The 22,384-nt window shown below is 39.3% G+C and overlaps 1 protein-coding gene across 5 annotated transcripts in view; it reads right to left on the bottom strand.

Annotated features, from left to right (window-relative positions):
* Positions 1-953: 953 nt before the first annotated feature.
* The window catches only part of ZNF516 (zinc finger protein 516), a 139,986-nt gene continuing 118,555 nt past the window's right edge, over positions 954-22,384 (bottom strand). For 2 of the 5 annotated variants that reach the window (XM_089516918.1, XM_089516917.1), the window contains exons 4-5: positions 19,022-19,126; positions 954-3,322 (exon numbers count right to left, since the gene is read on the bottom strand). In XM_089516918.1, coding sequence (XP_089373044.1) covers positions 3,102-3,322; positions 19,022-19,126 — 326 coding nt within the window. In that variant the 3' untranslated portion in view covers positions 954-3,101. Of the gene's footprint in view, positions 3,323-17,949; positions 18,018-19,021; positions 19,127-22,384 lie in introns of those variants that run through there. The other 3 variants (XR_016280580.1, XR_016280581.1, XM_089516919.1) reach the window with 2 other exon arrangements.

Genomic DNA, 22,384 nt, shown 5'->3' with positions numbered 1-22,384 from the left:
TCAAAACATTTTTGGTGTGTGTGTCAATGTACAATATCTTAATGTGAGTGGAAGGGGAATTGCAATGGGAGGGATTCTCACTTTTTTATAGGAGGGTAAAAAGTGCAAGCAAAATGAAAAGAGGAATAGAGAAAGGGATGGCAGATACACCATCTGCAGTGCTCATAATCAAACCCTTTATTGTCTAAGGTACATTAGACTGCAACACTGTAGAAAACCTGTTAAGGAAAAGAAACAGATTGATAGAGGTAGTAGAAAGTCTTGGTAACAGTCAGAAGATGGCTTACAAAGTGTGTCATGCTATAACATTATCAAGTTTCCTTTTTTTTCTTTTAAAGGCTATTTGAAACTCAAAGAACTAAATAAATAAGAAACACAAATCATACTAAGCATTAGGGTCTAACTGAATTAAGAAATCAATACAATATGGATGATAAAGGAGGAAATTACAAAGCCTGGGATTCACACATGAAAATGGCTGGTCGTTAATGAAGGATCCCCCTCTCCCACCCCATTTCTTGTTTAATTAAGTGAAAATCTCATTTCTGTGCTATACACAGCATATAATTATTTAAACTGATTTCCCCTGCTGTTGTTCTTCATGTAGCTAAATTATGATTGTAAACTTTGCTGATTAGTACCCTGGTAATGGCAGTGACAGCACTTTCTTCTCTCTGTGTCTGACAGTCCTGAAGTAAACAGTCTCCAGGAAGAGCATTTCAGTTCTAAATATTAACTAAGATCCTTCCATATCGGCTTGCAAAAAGAATAAAATAAAACACACTCTGAAAACACAATTGAAAACACCCACACATGCGCACACATACACCAACCAACAACAAAAAATAATAATTATAGCTGCACATGACAACTCATAACTTTGGGGGGGGGAAACAGAAGGTTGGTTTTTTTAAAAAATAACTGCCAAAACACAAATAAGCATAGAAGCTATCTTTGTGCATTTCTGAATCCTCACCTGTTTTAATTCAAACATGGAAAATAAGTGCTTGATAAAGGGCTAAAAGTAGCACTTGAGTGTGAATCCCAAAATGAACCATTGTTCTTTAATCTAGAATAAGAGATGAAAGGGGCAGGGATGAGGATGGAGTGGGATACAAAGGATAGAAAGGAGGAGGGGTGCGGAATGTGTCTGTGTGAATTTCTGTAAGATAACTTCAAAAGAGAGCTGATTACAATCACTTATATAGGCATTTGCACAGACATTCTTAGCTACACCAGGATTACAGCTGGCATACAGCTGGTGCACAGTTATGAGGAATAAAATAAAAATAAAAATTCCAAACCAGCACAGCACATAGGAACATTACAACGGCATCAACAACTGCAAAGCAAGAATAGTCAAATAATTTGCAACAAGTAGAATCCCAAATCCAACAGAGACAAAAACAAAAATTAGAACAGAAAGGTTACATATTAAAAAATCTTTGTGTAAGAAGCCCATTTACTACAAAAACAGCACTACCCCATTATTGTAGAAAGTAAACAGTTGCTCTCAATCAGTATTAAAAGGTTAGCGCCATTTCTGTACATGTAAAATTATTGCTTTTTTTGAAAAATATAATTAGCATGCTAGTTTTTTTAAAAAAGGTCCTTTTCCTGCCTTTACAAAAATGTTACAATTAAAAAAACCTAGTAAAGCTTTTTTTTTGCAAAAAAATTCACAGAATATTTTTTCAAGGCAGCAATTTTTTTATGATGATGCATAAAATTATATGTGCAAAATCTGAAACTCTGAATTATTACTATCACACACAGTGTCACAGCAATAAAGGAAAAGAAAATATTTATACCTGTGGAATACATTTTTTTAATAAACTGCAGAGACTGCATGGTTAACAACTTGCCATCCTCATCCCCCTACCTAGAAAACCTGCATTTAAAGGAGTTACTGTAGAAGAGGTATATAAAGCTTCTTTTCTCTCCTGATTACCCCATGATTACCAAATACAAGAAATGACACATTAGATGAACACTGACCTGCCACCACAAAAGACGTTGCTGTCTTCCCCCTCCCCCAATGTCACCAGGGCCCAGAAAGGATAACTGGCTTGTTCCACAAAAATACAGGCATAGACTGTCCTCTAAGGGCCCAAGTCTGCCTGAACTCCTCTTTTTAAAAAAATTTTAAAAATCTATTCAAAGCTTACAAATCAGCAGCTTTAAACAGTTGAATCACATATTCATTAGGTGGGTGGTGGTATATCCTCCATTTAAATTTCTTTTTTAAAAGCATGCATATTTCCGTTGCAATCAGGTCACAGAAAGTAGCATTGTTAAATAAAGAGAAAATGCAGAATAAACAGAAAGGCCCTGAGAGTAAAAAAACCAAACAAAAACAAAACAGAAAACCCCCACAGATGCTTGGACTGTTGGGGCTTTATTTTATTTTATTTTATTTGTCTTCTTCTTAGTGTCTGACTAGCTGCTTCCTTTCTTTCTAAAGTGAGACAAGAAGCATTTTTAAAGAAGTGTTTTGATTTCCATATTCACATACTATTAATGGTGTGCAGTCAAGGGTAAGCCCACCGGAAATGCAAGTGGTCCCCAAACTATCATGAAACAACCTCACTGTAGAATGATGGCTTCTCTCTTTAGTCCCTTCTGTCCTTCATCAAGCTTGGCTTTCACAGCGTTGACTCTTCCATTTTGCATTCTTCCTTTCTTTTTTAAATAAAAAAAGAGTTGTAGTTTTTTTCCAGCATGACAGCCAATGGCAGTTTCATTAATCACTCCTTTCCGCATTCCCAAATCCACTCTGGTTTTGTTTGTTTTTGCAAAATAAAAATAAAAATAAAACATATCCAACAACCATAAGGGAGGATTTTGTTGCAGTGCTGCCCTCCGAATTATAAAAAGTTCAATTTTTTCCAGTGTCTAAAAAAGTTACCTTGATTAATATAGATGCTTTGTGCCATCACAAAGCTTGCCAACACCACTGTTTATTATAAAGGAAATAAGAAACCACAGGGACTGATTAGTACGTCAATTTGTATATATCTTGTGTAGCGTCTTCATTTATTTTAAAATGATTAACAGTGCAGAGGCATCACTCTTCTAACAAAACACAGAGCAGAGTATCCCTATAAGACAGTTGCTCCAGGGACTGGATGGATTGCAAGGAAGTTTTCCAACTGATTTTTCATGGGGGTGTTTGAGTAACTGCTCAGAGGCTGCTGGAACCGTCGATCAGGGTACTGGCTGTTGTCAAAGGGTACCCGGTGTACACACTGGACATGTGTTTTTAGGTTCCCTTTCTGAGAGGCACTGTATGGACAATATCTGCATTGGAATGGTCTCTCACCTATATAGGGGGAAAAAACAACAGAATGAAGTGGGGAGAGAAAGGGCATATTCTTCTTATTTCCAAGTGATAGCCTTTATTCCTGCTTCCATTTCTAGGCTCGAGCAGCTGAGCCATCATACATTTTTAGTGGTCCTTGTTACCTTTTTATTAGCATTATGCACATTAGCATTGACCTAATACATCACAAAGAATTATTTTTAATCATCTCCAGGGAGAGCATAACACATCAGGTTCCTATAAACTCTATGACATACAAGAATAGCAAATAATAGTGACTGAAGGAGCATTTAAGAAAAGGTTAAGAATAGCTAGAAGAAGGAGAAAAGACTAGAGGGGAAGTGGGAATGCAAGATTTTTATGGTAACTGAAGGGACTTATAACTGAGTTGTAGGATACTGGTGTAAGGACTGAAGTAAGATTCATAGAGGTGGCATGTTGACCCATATTTAGCAACCCAAAATGTCTTACACTTTGCTTCATCTCATGCTTGCAGTCAGAAGGGTAGAAAGAAGCAGTCACCCAGATAGAAAGGTATCCCCTTGCCTAACTCTACACATTGGTATAGCATACTGGTACTGTTTAGTTCTTCATTCTGAGCATCCTCCCTCTAATCCAGATTTTTCTCTGTCTTAACGTATAATCATTTCTCATGGAACAGAAGAAAAGATATCATATTAGAGCGCCAAATGCATCTGAGGAAATAGGCTCAAGTCTACAAAAGCTCATGCTAACAACTTCTATGGCGGGTTACAGACCGCCATTTAGTACGTATAGAATACGTACTAGGGTTAGAAAGGGGCGGTGCTTCCGCACCCCCCTAACCCTAGTACGTATTCAATACGTACAAGATGGCAGCGCCCTGTTCATACGGGCACTGCCATCTTGACGTATCGGATGCTGAGCGTCCGTATACATCGCGGGCGTTGTGACGTAGTGAGTGCGCCCCTGGCGCCTCGCTACGTCACAAACGCGACTCAAAAAGAAGCTCCATTTTGGAGCTTCTTTATGGGTCCGCACGGGAGCCGCGCCGTGTGGAGGCTCCGGCTCCCCTGCGGACCAACCGGCGGCGGCGGCAGACCGCCGCAAAGCGGCGGTCTGTAACCCGCCTATCTTTCCATTCATCTCAAAGGTACTGCAAGATCATTTTGCATACTGATTTTCCAGACTAACACTGCCATGCTTTGAATCATATGTTGTTGTTCTAACACACAAGGTATAGGCTTCACAAGCCATTTATTTATTTATTTATTTATTTAGGTATTTATATCCCACGCTTCAGCCCTAATGGCTCTCAGGGCGGCTTACAGTATTATTTTTAATCAGACAGTTCCCTGCCCTCAGGCTTACAATCTAAAAGACACGAAACAAAAGGAGAAGGGAATGATGAAGGGAAAGGGTGCTTCCTTGTGCATCATGACATTCCATTGAGATCCACAAACATCTGGATAATTTCAACTGGAAAGAAGAAACCCTTAAAGTGAACAAAATTTGGCTACCAGTCCTGAAGAATAGCAAAATAAGGAATCAGCAAATGCAAATGGGAAACCATTCAGAGTCAGGGACTTTCCCAGCAGATAATGGATCACCAATCAGCAGACATTAATCCTCATTTGCATTAGCCTCCCAGCCTGAGGTCGGCCAACAACACAGAACAATATACATGCAAATCACTCCTGCATTCCCAGGCTCACACAGTATATATACACCCAATTTTTCCAGCCAAAGCATTATCTGAAGATGCCAACCACAGATGCTGGCGAAACGTCAGAAAGAAACTCTGCTAAACATGGCCACATAGCCCAAAAACCCCACAAAAAACTGTGGATGCCGACCATGAAAGTCTTCGAATATACCATGGAATTGACTATTTGAAAAATTGGTATTTGGAGCCATTTTGAAGTCCTTGTGGAGGGGAAAACTAGGAATTAAATGAAAATCATGCCTCCTGGAGGCTTCTAGAAATGTAATTCTCCACTTTGGGCTGATGTGATGGGATGCTGATGGTTGGAGGGTCAGAGAAAAGCCTTCCAAAGCAGCACCAAACCCCATTCTTTTGAAAATGAGAGGCTGGAGGGACAAGAGGAGACAAACACTGTGTTAACAATCTAGAACACACACATTCCATTCAATTATCTATTTTAATGACATGTTATTCTGTGAAAAGAACAACCCTATTCTTATAAATGAGAAGCTGTGTGGGAGGTTGCTTGAAGTACAATTATGCAGAATCTGATCCGTGCATGATTCCTGATATTTTTAGCCACACAGCCACACAAAGAACCCTTTTAAAAACCAGACATTTTCATTTCATGTATTTGGAACCACTCACCAAGCTTCACCACATGAAACAACCACCAGACCATTATGTTTCAATGGTCACTCATTCACTTATGTGGCTGAATGTCTCTTCATTAATTAGATTTGTTGATTGTTGTCTGTACCTACAGGCCTTCCCCTGGGGGGAGGGGAATTCCTTGCACTGCTAGCTGAGTAGGGTGACCATTTATGCATCACACACATTCTTAAAAGGTACAAATCTGCATAAAGTTTTGCAAAAGCTAATTTATATTGTGTACATGTACATTTTACATTGTGTAAATTTAGATATAATTAGTATACCTTAAACAAAAATATATCTCAACATATGGAGGAACACTATGACCAGTGGGACTGCACAACTGTTCGCTGAGTAAATTGTCCAAGTACTAAATGCTGAGGTACATTTAGTTAAGGCCAGACATCTCCAGGCCTTTTAAGGTTCGTTTGCCAGAATCCTCTTCATACACTATGCAAGTGTAACTATTCCAGAATAGGGAAGAACAACAGAAGGAAAAAGGATGCAGGTGCAGCAGCTATGGAAAAAATAAGGCACTAGAGAAATAAGCTGCTCAGAACCAGAAGACACTGTCTGCTTTTCCTTGCAACTACCATGCAACTCTGGGGAAAGTGCAACAATTGGTTTAGTGCAGTAACAGGATTCTAGCCATTACTTTTCAAAAACAGAGAACAGCTTTAAAGTTACTTAGAAGGCCATACTCTCTAATGTAGCCATAATTGTCCACTTTTACCAGGGGCAAAATGTAGGACAAATTCGAGACCAAACTGTAGGACAACTGCAGGACAAAAGTCAGCCCAAAATGTAGGACATTTAAGGTCCACCATTTTTCTTCAATGTCCTACATTTTGGGCTGAGTTTTGTCCTGCAGTTGTTCTACAGTTTGGTCTCGAATTTGTTCCACATTTTGTCCCTGGTAAAAGTGGACAATTATGACACACAGCCACCCTATCATAAATTCACATGTTTATACACACAGGTCATCCTTGCTTGAAATAAAGTTATGTGTGATGGTGTGATGACATCAAACAGACATAAAATCATCATCACCACCATCTCCACCACCACCATCACAATCACCATCAAACAAGTGTCTTTCTCCCCCCCTTCTTTTTTGTAACAGTGAGCTTTTGATGGTCAAGCCAACATTGGTCTGGAAGATGTAAAAGAGATAAAGCATACCTCTCATGAAAGCATGTCACACTATAAAGGTTTTGACCACAGTAGGAAAACAGCAGGGCCATTCCACACCCCCAATGAACCTCAAAATAAAGCCACAAATAAGCAGGAGCCTACAGCTCCCAGGCAATGGCATTCTGAGCAGCCCTGTCTGAACAATGTGGCTTGAAATCCTGATGGCTAAAGCTACATGGCAAGATGCATCTTACATTCATACATTAACCTTAAGCCAAAGCCTCCATGAAGGGAAACAGACCATTTTCAATTAACACAACATCAGATGCAACATCCATGTGAAAATATTCCCAGTAAATTTCAATCTGTGCCTTTGGCAGTCCTGGAAAGAACTAAAGAAAAGCCAGTATTGCTTGACATAATGTATTAAGCATCTTTCCTTTGTTAATAGATTTAGAAAAATCCTAATTAAGGCTGGGCCAAGATTCATGACGTTTACCAGTCAAAGTCTGCTGTGAGTAGAAAAAATTTGCAACAAAATTGAAGGGGGATCAGTGGGGGAAAGCTACTATACAGACTGCAGTATATTTGAAATGTAGGGAACGGTAACCGAGAGAGAGATGTGATAAAACTTCTTTAGTTGGGTGCCAGATTTCTTGCAGTAAACGAAGAAAGATGTATTATATTTTTGCATGGCTACCTCATGCCTAGCAGACAGACACACAATTCCAAGAGGAGAGGTTCATCATTAATATTTTTTTCAAATCGCCCTGTTAGAGCACACACACACACTTTAGTTACACTGGGGAACACAGCGAAACCTCTTTGTAGTGGGAGGAGAAAAGAACATCTTGTTTCAGTTTCCCTGGGTAAGAACTGTTAGAAGAACAAAGATCAAGAGAGAGATGAAATAAGGGACCCTGGCCTGAGGTTGTAATTAAGGTATTTATGTGGGACAGCAATCACAATCAGTGATTTCTTGGGAAGGGTTGCCCTACAGGTCCAGTTGTAATACTCCCACAAAGGAGAATCACACATAGCAGGAAACATGAAAGGGGTTATCATTGTCCCACAACATAAGAGTAGAGATAAGGCCAGGGGCTGAGACAGTGAGTAGGAGGGGTGGGGATTTTTCTCTAAGCCGACCAAATTAGTAGAATTCTCTCTAGGTACAACACTGGAGGAGAAGGCTGTAGCTAAGAGCAAAACTTTCCCACATTGCTGTTACTCTAACGGGAACAGGGCCCCCATATGCTAAATTAGAATATGTAATTTTCCTGTGTGAATGTCTCCATTATCATAAGGGAAAGTGTTGAAGAAACATGAACATGAAAAACTTTTAAAATAAAGTCTGAAGAAGAGTTTCCCTGTTATGTGGAAGACGAGATGAACTGCAGCCATTATAGGTTGTGGCTAAGGAGATACTAAAACTCCACTAAGAGATAAAGATGCCAGGTAACTGAAGCTATTTTAACTGGCTACAAGTAAAATGACTTCAAATCAATTATTTGATTGCATGCTCATAAAAACTGCCTGCACATACTGCAAGTACGAATAAAAACACCTGGTTTTTTGTCAAACCAAGTGGGATTTTTTTGATTAGCACATTTTAGCAATCAAAAGGTGCAAAGGTACTACAGTGATTCAGTCCATCAAAATCTGGCTCAACACAGCTGCAAGCAGATCTAAGAAAGTTTGTCTTAGATTTCCTTCTGAAGTTCCACCTACACCTGTGGGTTATCAGGGAGTTGAAATTACTTAGGTTATCATTTGGGGGATGCTTTCTTTAAAAGAAAGAACTATCATGAAATAAAAATGGTGGTGTCACAATGCCCTTAGAGAAGTTGGAAATGTAGGCCGAGCAAGAATATGTCAGCCTGGAAGGCCTATCCAAGAAAGTATTGTCTTAAAATGCTGAAGTACACAATCTAAGAATTATGGTACAACTGCATGGCTGATTTTTTATTATTATTTTTGGGAGGGGAGGAATAAACAAACAAACACAAAACCATCTACACATCTCTTTGAACCCACGTGATTTTACTGGCATACTTTGCCTGAGTTCCTAGCATATAAAGGCAACTTAATGATTGGCAATCTTTGTTCACAGTGACAAATCCAAGCTGCCAGTTTGTTATGAGCAACTATGAATGTCTAACATTGACCTACTTCTGAATGTGATAAGAGGATCCAGAATCCCAGGACCATGAAAAATAATTGTTCTGAGCGTAACAGGAGACCTTTTCATACTTGGAACAAAAATTCCTGGTACCAAAACATTTTTTTCTCAATACAAAAATGATGGCACGTTTTATAGCTGCCACATATGGAAAAGATAGAGAAGGCAAAATTCAAGGAGCCTTCCAAGCTCCCTCATCTCACCCCAATTTATCCATATATTTTTATAGCCCTCTGTAACATTTTCAGTGAGTGCAGGGGGCTGCACAGGGAAAGAAAAATATGGGTAGGGTGAGAATAATCTCTCTTATGGCTTATAACAACAGAAAGTTGCATGACTTGAACTCTATTCACGGAATCTCTGGATGCAGCCTAGCACTACATCACTCTGAACCAGTACTTCTTGCTGCCTCTATTTTCCGTTGTTGTTGTTGTTGTGTGCCTTCAAGTCATTTCTGACTTATGGAAACCCTAAGGCAAATCTATCATAGGTTTCTGGGGGCAGAGAGTTTGTGCCTCCCCAAGGTCACCTAGTGGGTTGTTGTTGTTATTATTATTATTAATTTTATTTTTATCCCGCCTTTCTCCCAAAAAGAGGACCAAGGTGGCTCACAATATAAAAATACATTAAAACAACATTTTAAAAACACTAAAAATAGCCTAATTAAAACAATAAAAAGTTAAAATTTTAAACATACAAAATTTAGAACATGCAAAGGTTAAAAATAATCTAACCCCCCCCCCCCCCATAAAAACCAGGCCTGTGTGATTTTAAAAAGGAATAAAAATGTTTTTGTTTGCCAGTGAAAGGCCAGCAAAAAAAAGGGGGGGGTAGCCTAGTCTGCCATGGAAGGGAGTTCCAGAGGGTCGGAGCAGCCACTGAGAAGGCTCTTTCTCGTGTCTTCACCAAACGAGCCTGTGATGGTGGTGGGGCTGAGAGAACACCTTCTCCATAGGATCATAGGGCTCCAGGTGGTTCGTAGGGGAAGATACGGTATTTCAAATCGTCTGGCTCTAAGCTGTGTAGGGCTTTATATGTCATGGCCAGAAGTTTGAATTGCGCTCGGAAATGAACTGGTAGCCACCAGTGAAGCTGTTTCAATACTGGACTTATATGCTCCCTATAACTGGCTCCGCTCAGCATTCTAGCTGTGGCATTTTGAACCCACTGAAGTTTATGAATAGTTTCCAAAGGCAGCCCCACGTAGAATGTGTTAGAGTAGTCCAAACAGGATGTAAACAAGGCATGTGTCACCATAGTCAAATCTGACGTCTCAAGGAATGGGTGTAGCTGGTACACTAGTTTTAACTGTGCAAATGCACTTCTGGCCACTGATGAAACCTGGGCATCCAGACTCAGAGTGGAGTTCAGGAGCACACCCAAGCTGCAAGCCTGAGATTTCAGGGGGAGTGTAACCCCATCCAGCTCAGACAAATCCCCAATTCCCTAATCTGCCTATATGATACAAGTTAAACTCAAAAACTCACATCACATAGGTGTGCTATGAGCTTGGTGCAATGCAGTCATGAAATCACTCTATATTTGTGAATTAGTCAATTGTGCCCAGTTTAGAAACAATTCTTCATCCATGAAAACTGCTGAATAAAGTGGTGATTACAGGTTTCTGTGGTATATGTAAATTCATTTTAATTTTTTACATAACAAAACAAAACGAAAATCTACTATAATGAAGTATGTGAATGGATGGATGTGCTCACATTCAGCTAAAAGTTAAAAGCTTCTGGCATATGTTGTGTTATATCCATGAGCTCAAAGACAAAAATCTAGCATCTCTTTTCAAACACAAACCTACCTGATTTTCACCTTTTTGTACAATAACATTTATGCTTGTGAAGGAGACAAATTAGATTGCCATTTATGTCTTCATTATGCATTATTTTGATTCATTTAATTCTTTAATTCCCCATAACTGTTTAAAAATAAAATTTGCAATCTTCAGAAATAAACAATCATGGGATTTTAAAACTCAAAGAAAGTTTACACAGTACTATACCATATGTCAGTGAAATGTTATAAACATGGTTTTTAGCTGAAGATATTGAAGCTGGTAGTTTCATTACAGTTTAAATTGGAATTTGATTTCTTGCTATGTTATCATTGGCACTTAACACAGGGAGGAAAAAAATGTCAGAATATAAGATCTTGTTGTAGTAGTTTGCTGCATCTTCCCTTTGATCATATATTTTCTGTTCTTTCAAAAACACACGGACGTTGGGATGTATTATAAAATGTCATCTATTTTTTTTATAGTGATCTCTTTTAAAAATTATAGTTCAAACTCTTCATTTTTGAAAAGGATTTTCAAAAGAATTCTTGAGAACTGTACTACATCTTTTTCAATATACAGGATATATAATATAGGGTGTATGTTTATATACACATACACATTCATGATACTTTCTTTTGTAAATGTTGAGTTTCATAGTATGTGTAAACATATCTTACCCAAATGTATATAGGCTTTTCCAAACTGTTTCCAACAGCTGACCAATTCCATCAAAAACAGGTGACTACAGTGGGCCTCTTATATCTGCTGGGATTTGATTCCAGGACCAAAATCCATGGATGCCCAAGTCCCATTAAATACAATGGCACAGTAAAATGGTGTGCCTTATTAAAATGGCAAAATCAAGGTTTGTGTTTTAGAATTTATATTTTTATGAATATTTTCAAGTCGTGGATGGTTGAATCTGTTAATAAAGAATACATGCATACAGAGAGATGACTATTCCAAAAAAAAAAAAAAAAGCCTAAATTCCTATTGAGACCTGATGGCAAAGGACTTGCCACTATAGTTCTGTGAGACTGAGCATGGTACAACTAGTGACAGAGGATGGACCTGTACAGATATTGGGCTTTTAAAGGTCCTTGGAGGAACATAATTAAGGGCAGAGAGTATCTTGGCACAGGAAATTTCCCTAGCTACCACCTGCTCCCCCTTAGTGCCTTGGATCCAAGAACCTCTCTCAGCACTGAAGAAATATGAGGTGCTATATAAAGGTAACTTCTGGTACAAGGTCTGTGCTGGGAGCTCATATCTTCCTCTGACAGCAGTGGGTGTATTCACATGCAGCAGGTAGTAGGATCATCTATTACCATTTATGACTGTTCTTCTCCTTTCACAAGGTGATTTTGACTACCTCTCTACACAAAGGATAAGACTTTCAAACCGCTTGGGCTATGGCCTGTTGGAGAAGCAGTTTTATACTATCAGATCTTGGCACGGGTCTGCATCTTTGGGCTAAAATAAATCAGCATAAAAAGCTGGCTTCCAGCCGGCTTGAGGACATGGTGTGCAGATGATGCGTGCCCCTAAGACTCCCGGAAGCCAGCTTCAAGCTGTCTGGCTGCCCAGACATGGGCTGACTTCTGAGTGCTCCGGCGATATGGTGTTTACATGATGCATGCCACCGATGTGACTTAAAGCCACCTATGGGCAGTGGTAGCCTGGAAAAGCTGCCTTTTGGGGGCCTGAAAAAGGAGCAGATCTTTGCCGTTCATTTTTTGGCTTGCTTCAAGACGGATTGGGGTTGCAGCGTGCCATTGACATAGCCCCAATCTGCCTTCAGAAGGGGTGGCTTGAAGCCTCCCCTTTGAGGCAGTCTGTTTTGCCCCTCAGATATAGGTATTCAATTGGTATCAGTGGAGAAGACACTTATATGGTTATCCCTACCACTAAAGTGTTGTATGGGAGGCACTTGTACAGAGATCCAGGTTCCTACAAAAGAAACATCCACCTAAATTTAAACATAATAATTTATTTATTAAGTCTATTTATGCCCCCACTTACATTTTTAAATGCTCAAAGATATCAAATGTCAAATGTCAGACACACATTCTACACTTTAAGAAAGTTGATTTCAGTAAACTTAGGAAAATATTCATGAAGAGAGAAAGTCAGAAAAGCAAAACAAGCTCAGGCTTGCTCAGAACAAGCTCAGACTTGCTAGAGAGATTAAAAACAATAAAAGAGGGTTTTTTTGTCTGTAGCAAAAGAAAGAACAAGGAAATGGTAGGGGCACTGCATGGAGAAGATGGTGAAATGTTAATAGGGGACAGAGAAAAGGCAGAGCTACTCAACACATTCTTTGCCTGTGTATTCTCACAAAAGGAAAGCAGTGTTCAGCCTAGAAGAAATTAAGCAGGTGATGCAGTATGGAGGACAACAGAGAGCATGCTTATTAAATTTGCAGATGACACCAAATTAGGAGGGGTAGCTAATACCCCAGTGGACAGGATCAGAATTCAAAATGACTTTAACAGATTGGAGAGCTGGGCCAAAAATAATAAAATGAATTTCAACAGGGAGAAATGTAAGATACTACAGTTAGGCATAAAAAAATACATGTGAAAAGGATCTAGGAGTCTGAGGGGCAAAACAGACTGACAATAAGAGCTGGCTTGGGGGTAGTGTGGGGGCATGGAGACTGCACACTGCACACCCCGACTCTGCCCCCAAGCTGGAGTCATGCCACCTGTCCATGCAGAAGGCAAGCATCATGGTAACACTCCTGCGGCACAACGATTAGACACCACATGCCATAGGAGCCAAGAAGAGCCATGGTGGTGACAACATGGGCACCAAAAAGGAGAGACAGAAAGCCGGGAAAAACTTTCTGGCACTCCTTTTTAAATCGTTCCTGGGAGAGGAATTCCTATGAATGCACATTCAGTCTTAATGAATGGCCAGGTTCCTATCTGGAGGTGAAGTTGCTTTATCTCTCCTAGTACTGTGCCACAGAATTGTACTAGGAACAGACTAGAATCCAGTGCAGGCATTGCAAAAAGCCTTATTCTGCCATGAACCAGTTTGAGACAAAACTCTGGCTGCTATATTTATGATTTGGAATCAATAGCCTCAGTCTAACCATTATTTCCAAACAGAGTAGAAATATTGAATCCATTGCTAAATGGTAAGCCAACATTTTATTTATTGTTATTTATTTCATTTATATGCCACCTGTCTCCCAGAAGGGATCCATTTATATGAATCTCATTTATACAAATCCCTTTGCTTTGGTGGGTCTACTCTAGCTGGTATTAACTAGAAACTGGATTTATGCAAATGGCTCCCAACTATCTATATTTAATAATTATTTCCACTACAGAAAAAAAAAATGAGCTCCTGCATAGTGCTTCAAGATTATACATGACAAATCTGCTTCAATATGATCTCATTGCAAATCAAAGAAGACAGCTTCTAATGCAATATTTGTTATCTCCCATATGGGAAGGTATGCTCTCAGAACCAATCTGTTCCACCCATAGCACAGATCTCTGGGCATTTTCACACATGACAGTAAAAAGAACTTTGAATATACTATGTGTGCACACATTTGAATATAGTGAAAGTAGAATACAGTGGGAAATGCAACCTTTTGAAAATACAGTGCATATTCTATCTATTATAATTACTGCACTCAATTTGCAAATGTGGGAAATGAAAAACTAACTTTAAGTAATATTTTTGAAGATATTTTCTGTCTTTCAACTCCTCTGTCTAAATTCATTAAGCACAATTCACAAACTTAGTGAAATAACCACAAACTCAACAATTTAGCTATATCTACCTTGGAACTATAGCCAGAGGAATTAACATATTCAATCAATCCTAACGTTAGCAATAAGATAATGGTTGTAAAAGTATGATTTGTGTGATTTCTTGGGATCTTTTTATCAATGGTTGAAAATGGCAATATGGTTTTCTTTAATTAGATGAAAATTAAACTTTGCCACAGGTATCAATTAAACTAACATAAGAAACAATATTTTAACTGAATTGGCAATGTTGACACTTATTTGTAGGACTCATTGCCTGAATCTTTTTCACATGTCTTTTAATGTTTCTTGAACAGGTCAATAAAGAACACAGCACCACTGTCCTACATGTTCTTAAATATGCTAGCAGCATAATTACATCTAGAATGTTTTTTTTTTTTTAAAAAAACTCATCATTGTAAAACAAACTTAATATTGATTGAAAAACCTACTTTTTCAGAATGATGGAACTGCAAAAATGAAAAAAAAGTGTGCAATCATTTTCAAACCTATGTTAATTAACCCATTTTACTATGTACAATGATAGTAGTGATTTCACATGGGAGGAGAGCTTGTGCATTCAGGTGTGGCACTCCAGCGATCAGACCTAGATTACTTTAGTAACTTTAACAGTTCTTTCTCCAGTTAAGAGAACTCTACTTTTAAACAGAAAAACGGTAGTGTTGCCAGAACGCCTAGAGGCACTTGGAGATCCTCTCTTCACTGCCCAAAATGAACTAGAAAGTGAAACTGAGGACAGGATGCACAATTGTTTACTACAGTGATAAAGATGACAGTAGACACGGTTAATGTTTGCAGTTTTAATTAATAACAACACTGACAAGGCAGGGGATATAGAAAGAATGCAGCTGTCACAAAGATGAGGCATGGAAATAACTGCTGGTGATGGCCAGCCACTTCGAACATTTGCAGAAAGGACATTAAAGATTGGTACATCTTGTCCTTATTTATCTATTTAGATGTGATTGTTGCAACAGCTTTCAAGAGAATCATATCCAGCATAGCTGTAACACTAATGCATGTTTTCTGTTCCCTCTTCAAATATAAACAGGATTTTAATTCTTCACACAATTATGTGTTTATTCATTCTAAACAGGCATTATGGCCAGGTTTTTTTATATATTTATTTGTAGTCGTAGAAACTACAACCACCATCATCCAAGTTAAACCCAGCTCCATAATTCCAGGTGATAGCTCCCATCATAGTCATATAGATCATGGAGGAGCTTAAAATCTAAGAGAAGTGATGTAAATCTTTGCAAATTGTGTTCTCATGGGCAAGAATGAATAATTCAACTTTTTTTAAAAAAAACTGCTTTAAAAATGCCCTCAAAACTGTGCAGATTATTATTAGCTCAAGATTTATTCAGCAAAAAAATCCACATGGGGAGTTTTGCACAGTAAACAGCACTTTTATGTACAGCAGTGTTGTCTTCTGTGCAGAAAATCATGCTTTTGGTGCCAGAAACCCACTGTCTGTGCAGAAAACATTTCTGTGAAGAAAATGCTGTTTTCTGAGCAAAGAAAACAAAAAAACAAAACAAAATAATGCATTTTTCACACAGAGTAAGGCCCATTTCTCATCTGCCCAGTATTCTTCTTATCAAGGTTTCCCAACACTTGGGGAAAACCCATTTTTCTTTGAGATCTGAATATTTATGAATATTCCTTCCATTCCTACAGAAAAGACTTGAACAAACTCAAAAAGATAATTCCAAAGGACACACGTAGCAGTCTCCCAGCACCACCTACTGGGAGCATTCTCAGTTCAGCACTGAATAAATCGTTAGCTGTGATACTAACAATTGCCATGAGGAACACCCCAATTTTACAGATGAGGAAGAATGGTTGCCTGTCACAGGGAATCCATTTTCACAGGCATCTCAGTATTGGTGTAATATGTGTTCTGTCCCTTATTTTCTAGTACGTGACCTCAGAATCACAGGGGTGCAGTCTTTTTTCACCCCTGTGTGGACCAACCTGGTGGCATGGGCCAAAATACTCCAGGCTGCTGGGGCTGTTGTCACTCATGTCCTGCCCACTGCCGCCACCACCATGGATCGCTCCCAGAGACCAAAACGAGATGCCCAATATTTGATCCCAGAGACCAAAACAAGATGCCCACATGGCTAGGCCCCTCATTCTGAATTCAGAAGGCACAACTTGTGGTGGCAGGTGCCACAGTGGGACACACTGTCAACAGATGCCCACTGTCGCTCCAGAGGACTACAGAAGAACCAGAGCAAAGGGTAACTTTTTAAAAAGAGAGGGTTAAAAATGTTAAGGTTGTATATGGTAAGTCCAGTGCTGAACTGGCCAGATATCATCCAGACAGTTCACAATTGAACTTGGAATTGGGCCCTGCATTGCCCAAACTACCCATCAGCAGGACAGGAAGAAGTGTTATTTAACCCATGAAGACCCAGCTATGGCACAATTTAGCAAACGTTACAGCTGAAATGAAATTAATGGTGGATACATTGAAATAGTAATAGGTTGAAATATTACCAGAGTCTACTCTGTTCTATGCAAGCATCACCTAGTACTGCCTGAATTTGGGACAAGGGTGGGATGCCATTCCCTTGCTTGAAAAGAAAGATGGAAAGCTTGGAAAAGTTCTATTGTGACTGCAACTCCCAGGAATCTTCCAGCCACCATAACCACTGGGGGTTCAGGGAACTGTTATCCTAATTTCTCGTGGCTCTGGGCTGGTGAAAACCAGATAGTCTATAACTTTCTGAAAATAAAAATGATGCCAAAGGTACAAAGGAGGAATAAAAAGTAAGAAATTCAATGTCCAGGACAGTTCATAGCATTAGTGAAAATAAGAAACTTTAGAGGACAGCCAAGTGCTAGGCAAGAGTGGGAAATATTCTGCATTGCCAGGAGAGGAAAACACACACCACCACACAGAGTCCACAGAGACTGAAAGATAAGCGTCTTTCAAAGATAGGAGCTACACAATACTGTGATAGGAATACTCTTCAGAAAAACACAGACTGTGCCTTAGTTGTATTGTTGCTTCATTTCAGAAATCAGACATGTATAGTTATTTACTAACAAACTATCCAGTGAAATGGGCATGAAAATTTTATATGCCTTTAAGTGCACTTTATAAAAATTACTCTCCCAACCTGGTTCTGAATATATGGTGAGATTGGGATTTTTTTAAAAAAATAAAAAATAATAATTTAAATCACATTCAGTAATAAGTTGCCTCATTTGTGTTAGGACTTTCCATAAGTTTGAGGATCTAAAACAAACACAGCATTACTACTGTTTACATTCTAGCTAGCAAAAGAGTCAGTGCTTTACTGATGAGTATCACCATGCAACTTTTTTTCTCCCCCAGCTAGCACATTAAAAACCAAATACCCAATTAATTGTAAGACATACTTGTTTTGGGGCATCTGCGGAGGTGGTGTGAACTTCAGTACCTCGGAGTCCATTAGACTCAAATACCACTGTGGGAACAAGGGGGCTTGTTAACAGATGAACATTCAAGCTTCGTTAGTGTGTGTACATTATTTGAGTCCATTACAGATTAACCACATTTGGGGGAGGGGTGGGGAGGGAAAGCAAAGACACCAGCTCTTCGCCCATAGCCGGAAAATACCAATTTACCGTAACACTTACTGTAAGAGAGTGTGCTAATGGCAGCCTAAGGCCACTGCCCTTTTTAATTCAGACTTCAGTGCTGAAGAAAGCAATCACTGACAACATTAATTATCAGTGTATGTGTAAAGGGACCCTCTTCTTGAATTACTTGCCATTTGGCCTCTGTCATTTTGCATCAGACTGGCTTATGTATGCATCATTCACACTTCTCCAAAAAGGAGGGGGGAACCCTGCTAGTCTCATTGTCTCATGTACTGCTATTGAAGTATGTTGACACACTAGTAGTTTTGGATTGCCAGGTTCTCCACAGTACATCACATTTCCACTTTAAAAAAACCAAGGCTGCAACTTTATCACTGTCCAGTCTCAGCAAGGTTTAGATTTTTTAAAGGAAAAAGATGAATGGGGACCAAAAATATATCCCCCCAAACTCAGATCTCTTTCTATCCACAGAAATGTAAAAGAACAATAAGGCTTTACGTTTGGTTCGAAAAAGCTTCTTTGGCTTCAATTTGTGCTGGTGGCAATAGAATTAATTAGCATATTCATTCCAGAGTATTCTGCTTTCTAATTAAAATGGTTGATTTAAAAAAAAAACTACAAATAAGCTTATTTCGATTGAAATGTAATGCAATGGTATGCAAGGGAGGTGGAGAGAATCAGGTACCTGGAATGGAACAAGAACAATGCTAATCAAATTGGAAATGATGCAAAATGGAGAGGAAAGATGCTTTTAAAAATCGTTAAGGTTAGTAAAGAGGATTAAGAATAAAGTCAATTGTTGTTAGTCAGGGCTTTCCCCCAGCCCAGCCCAGCCCACCCCTCTGTACAGACGGATGAGAAAAAGTACCTGTGTGAGACCTCAAGTGAGTCCTGAGGTGGCTAGGTTGAGTAAAGCCCTTCCCACACTCTATGCAGAGATAGTCTCCTTGGCGTGTTTGTGTCCTAAGCATCCCTGTGGTGGAGAGAAGAAGGGAGGAGGGAAAAGAGAGGAGGAAGGAAAGTTGAGAAGAAAACATTATGCCAGAGGAAAACATCATTAGTATGTCTAATGTGTCATTATGTGAGGCTACCTTCAGGCCCTGGATGACAACTGTCAGCCTTCATCTAGGCACTGGCTGACAGGCCAGGCACACACAGGACTGCAAGAATGCATAAATTACACTGAATTAAAAAATGCTCCCCATGATGTGCCCGCACCAGGACTGGCATGTCAGGTGTGCGCTTTTCATAGCAGCTGGATCCACTTTTCAGCCATCACCCAGCTTTGTCAAGCAGTACATCAGGCAAATCAAAGTGACTCCAGCGTGGCGGAGACAAGTCACATGGATAATAGGAAGTGAGTAGAACCAGAGCCTGACTGTCCCCCCTAGGCTGCAATACCTTGGAGACAAATGCAGAGTGAGTGGAGCCATCACAAACTGATCAAACCTTTAGCCCTGCCTTACCTGCCTGCCGGTGCAGCTTTGACCCCAGACCTCTGAGGCACAGACGGAAGACATCTGTGAATCAAAGTGTCATTACGGACATTTTGAGATAGTAACAACACAGCAGTCTTCTGCCAGCCTTCGACAAACATGTTTTCTAGGCCATTAGCATTTGTGGAAAACGACTCAAACCTCTTCTTTTTTTCCAAAGGTCAGTTTACAGTATCTGACTTAAAGGGCTGGTTGTTGTCTTTTTACTGCTGATCAAAAAGGACACATTTGACTTTTATTGGGTTATTTATTTTCTCAAAATCTTGGAACATCTTTTTGCCCACTATTATGGTAAGACAGACTCCTCTAAATGGGTGGGAAAGGTGTTTTTGTTTTGTTTTGTTTGCTATTAGCATGTCCTTCCTTTAAAAAAAATTACATAGAGATTTTAAATGAATTTTCAAGGTGTTAATCCACCAAAATACTTCAGAGATGGGGGAAAATAAGACTAACATAATAGAATGTCAGTCTCATTTAATTTGTCTTCAGGAAAAGAAAGCAATACAACTAAAATAGGAATTATCTGGCTCTGCATGTTATAAAATACACCACCATTTCATCTTGGTGAAAAAGCAATCTAGAGATGTTAAAAGTTAACATACACATATAGAGTATAGATGCCACATTCAGATGTAATATGAAATTTTGTGTGAGAAACACAGCCTCAGTGTGTGTCCCCAAGTATGTGTGTGTGTTGAACATTTCTGTACCAGTTAAACATCCAAAATGATGGTTTACTTGACATAACTGTAGTCTACATATCTGAGCCTGGCCTGGCCAGTTAACTCTGTTTCTGGTCATGATTTGAAGCTGAAACATTCTGCCAGAGGAATAAAAATTGTAAGTTTGTATTCATTGTGTTTTTGGTTTTGTTTGTTTTGCTTTGCTTTGCTAATCTGAAATCACTATCCTGGCTCATTCTGAGCTGCTTTCAGTGTTTAACAGGGCTTGAGTAGTTAGAAAATAAAGACATTCATGTAGCTACATCAATGCCCACCTCATCCTTTCTTCACAATCTAACAAGAAGCTCTTTTATTTGAATATCTTATTACTGACCCATCCTTCCTTTCAAGCCTACCATACTGAAAGTAATACTGGACTGAAAATCACACAGAATGACAGAATCACAGAGAGAAGAGACCACAAGGGTCATCCAGTCCAACCTCCTGTGATGCAGGAATACACAATGAAAGCACCCCCAACCAATGGTCATTCGGCCTGTTTAAAGACTTCCAAAGGAGGAGACTCTACCAAACACTAAGGGAGTGTGTCCTGCTGTTGAACAGCTCTGTCAGGAACTTCCTCCTAATGTTGAGATGGAATCTCCTTTCCTGTACAGACGTCCCTCCCAATTTGCGGGGGATCCGTTCTGGACACACATGCGAATCTGGAAAATCGCAAATATTGGAGTCCCCATTGCAAGCAATGGCAGCGTACTTATCTGTGCACTGCTGCATGCATACATACCTCAGCCACATGCACCATTTTGTCCCACTCCACTTGCTGTCCATGAAGGAGTGAGGCCGCGGGCTCTAAGTCTGAAAATTGGGAGGGACGACTATATGATTCTCCTTCAAATGTTTAAACAGTGATACAACATCACCCCTTAAACTTCTCTAGGCTAAACACCCATCTCTCTATGCAGGATCCCTTTTCTTTTTTAAAGGGAGGGCACTTTAAGAAACTTAGTGGGGGAGTAGAGCAGGGAGATGATTTACAATGATAAACCACAGGCACCCCAGAGTTTGTAGTTCTTTTGTTTTTCTGCCACTTCAAGTGGTGGAAAGGAGTTGATCAGCAGCAGCCCAGTGGCATTCCTCATTGCAAACAGAAAAGTAAATGAAGCCACATAACAGCATAGGGTGCATCTACACTGTAGAAATAGTGCAGTTTGACACCACTTTAAGTGCTATAGCTCCATCCTATGGAATCCTGGGATTTGTAGTTTTACTAGATCCTTACCCGTCCCTGTTAAAGAGTGTTGGTGCTTCACAAAATTACAATTCCCATGATTCTGCAAGATGGAGCCATGGCAGTTTAAGTGGTGTCAAACTGCATTTTTTCTACAATATAGGTGCACCTACAGTCACAATCTGAAGAGAATTCTTGGATTGTATTTATACATACACATTTACAGCACTTTCATAGCACTTAATTTGTCATGGCTTCATACTAAGGAGTCTTGGGATTGTTACTTTGAACACTGAAGTACTCAGAATTCTCTTCTAGAGAGCTCTGGTGCTACAGTTTGGGGGAATGGTCTAGAAATCTCTAGTAAAGAATTCAACATTTCTCAATGTACTACAAATTCTAGGAGTCCATTAAACTGAGACATGCATCAAAGTGGTATTAGATTGCTCTAATTGTGCAGGGTAGATACATATTTTATAAAATAACAATAATATAAAAATTAATAAATTGAGGAGAAAATAGAGAAATTCACAGAGGTTCAAGATCTTGTGCTGGCAAGAAAAACCAGGAGGAGTTATAAATGATAAAACCTACCCACAGGGTTTGATCCCTTTGTAGCAGGGGTAAAATGCAGAACCCAGGGCAGGGTTGTGAAGAATATACCCACTGAATGGTAGGAACCAAAGTAACCAGACCCATAATTTGAGAGTGAGAATAGCCAAGTGTGGATTTTTGTTGTTGCTGTTGTTTTTAATTATGGGCAGTGGAATAATGATGGATAGTATACAAGTTAAACCTCTTCAATGATGTTCTTAAGTGCTGTC

Source organism: Sceloporus occidentalis, unplaced genomic scaffold (genome assembly GCF_023333645.1).
Source record: "Sceloporus occidentalis isolate IW3139 unplaced genomic scaffold, rSceOcc1.0.p SCAF_3, whole genome shotgun sequence".
Classification (NCBI taxonomy): domain Eukaryota; kingdom Metazoa; phylum Chordata; class Lepidosauria; order Squamata; family Phrynosomatidae; genus Sceloporus; species Sceloporus occidentalis.
This window is presented reverse-complemented; position numbering and strand designations above follow the sequence as displayed.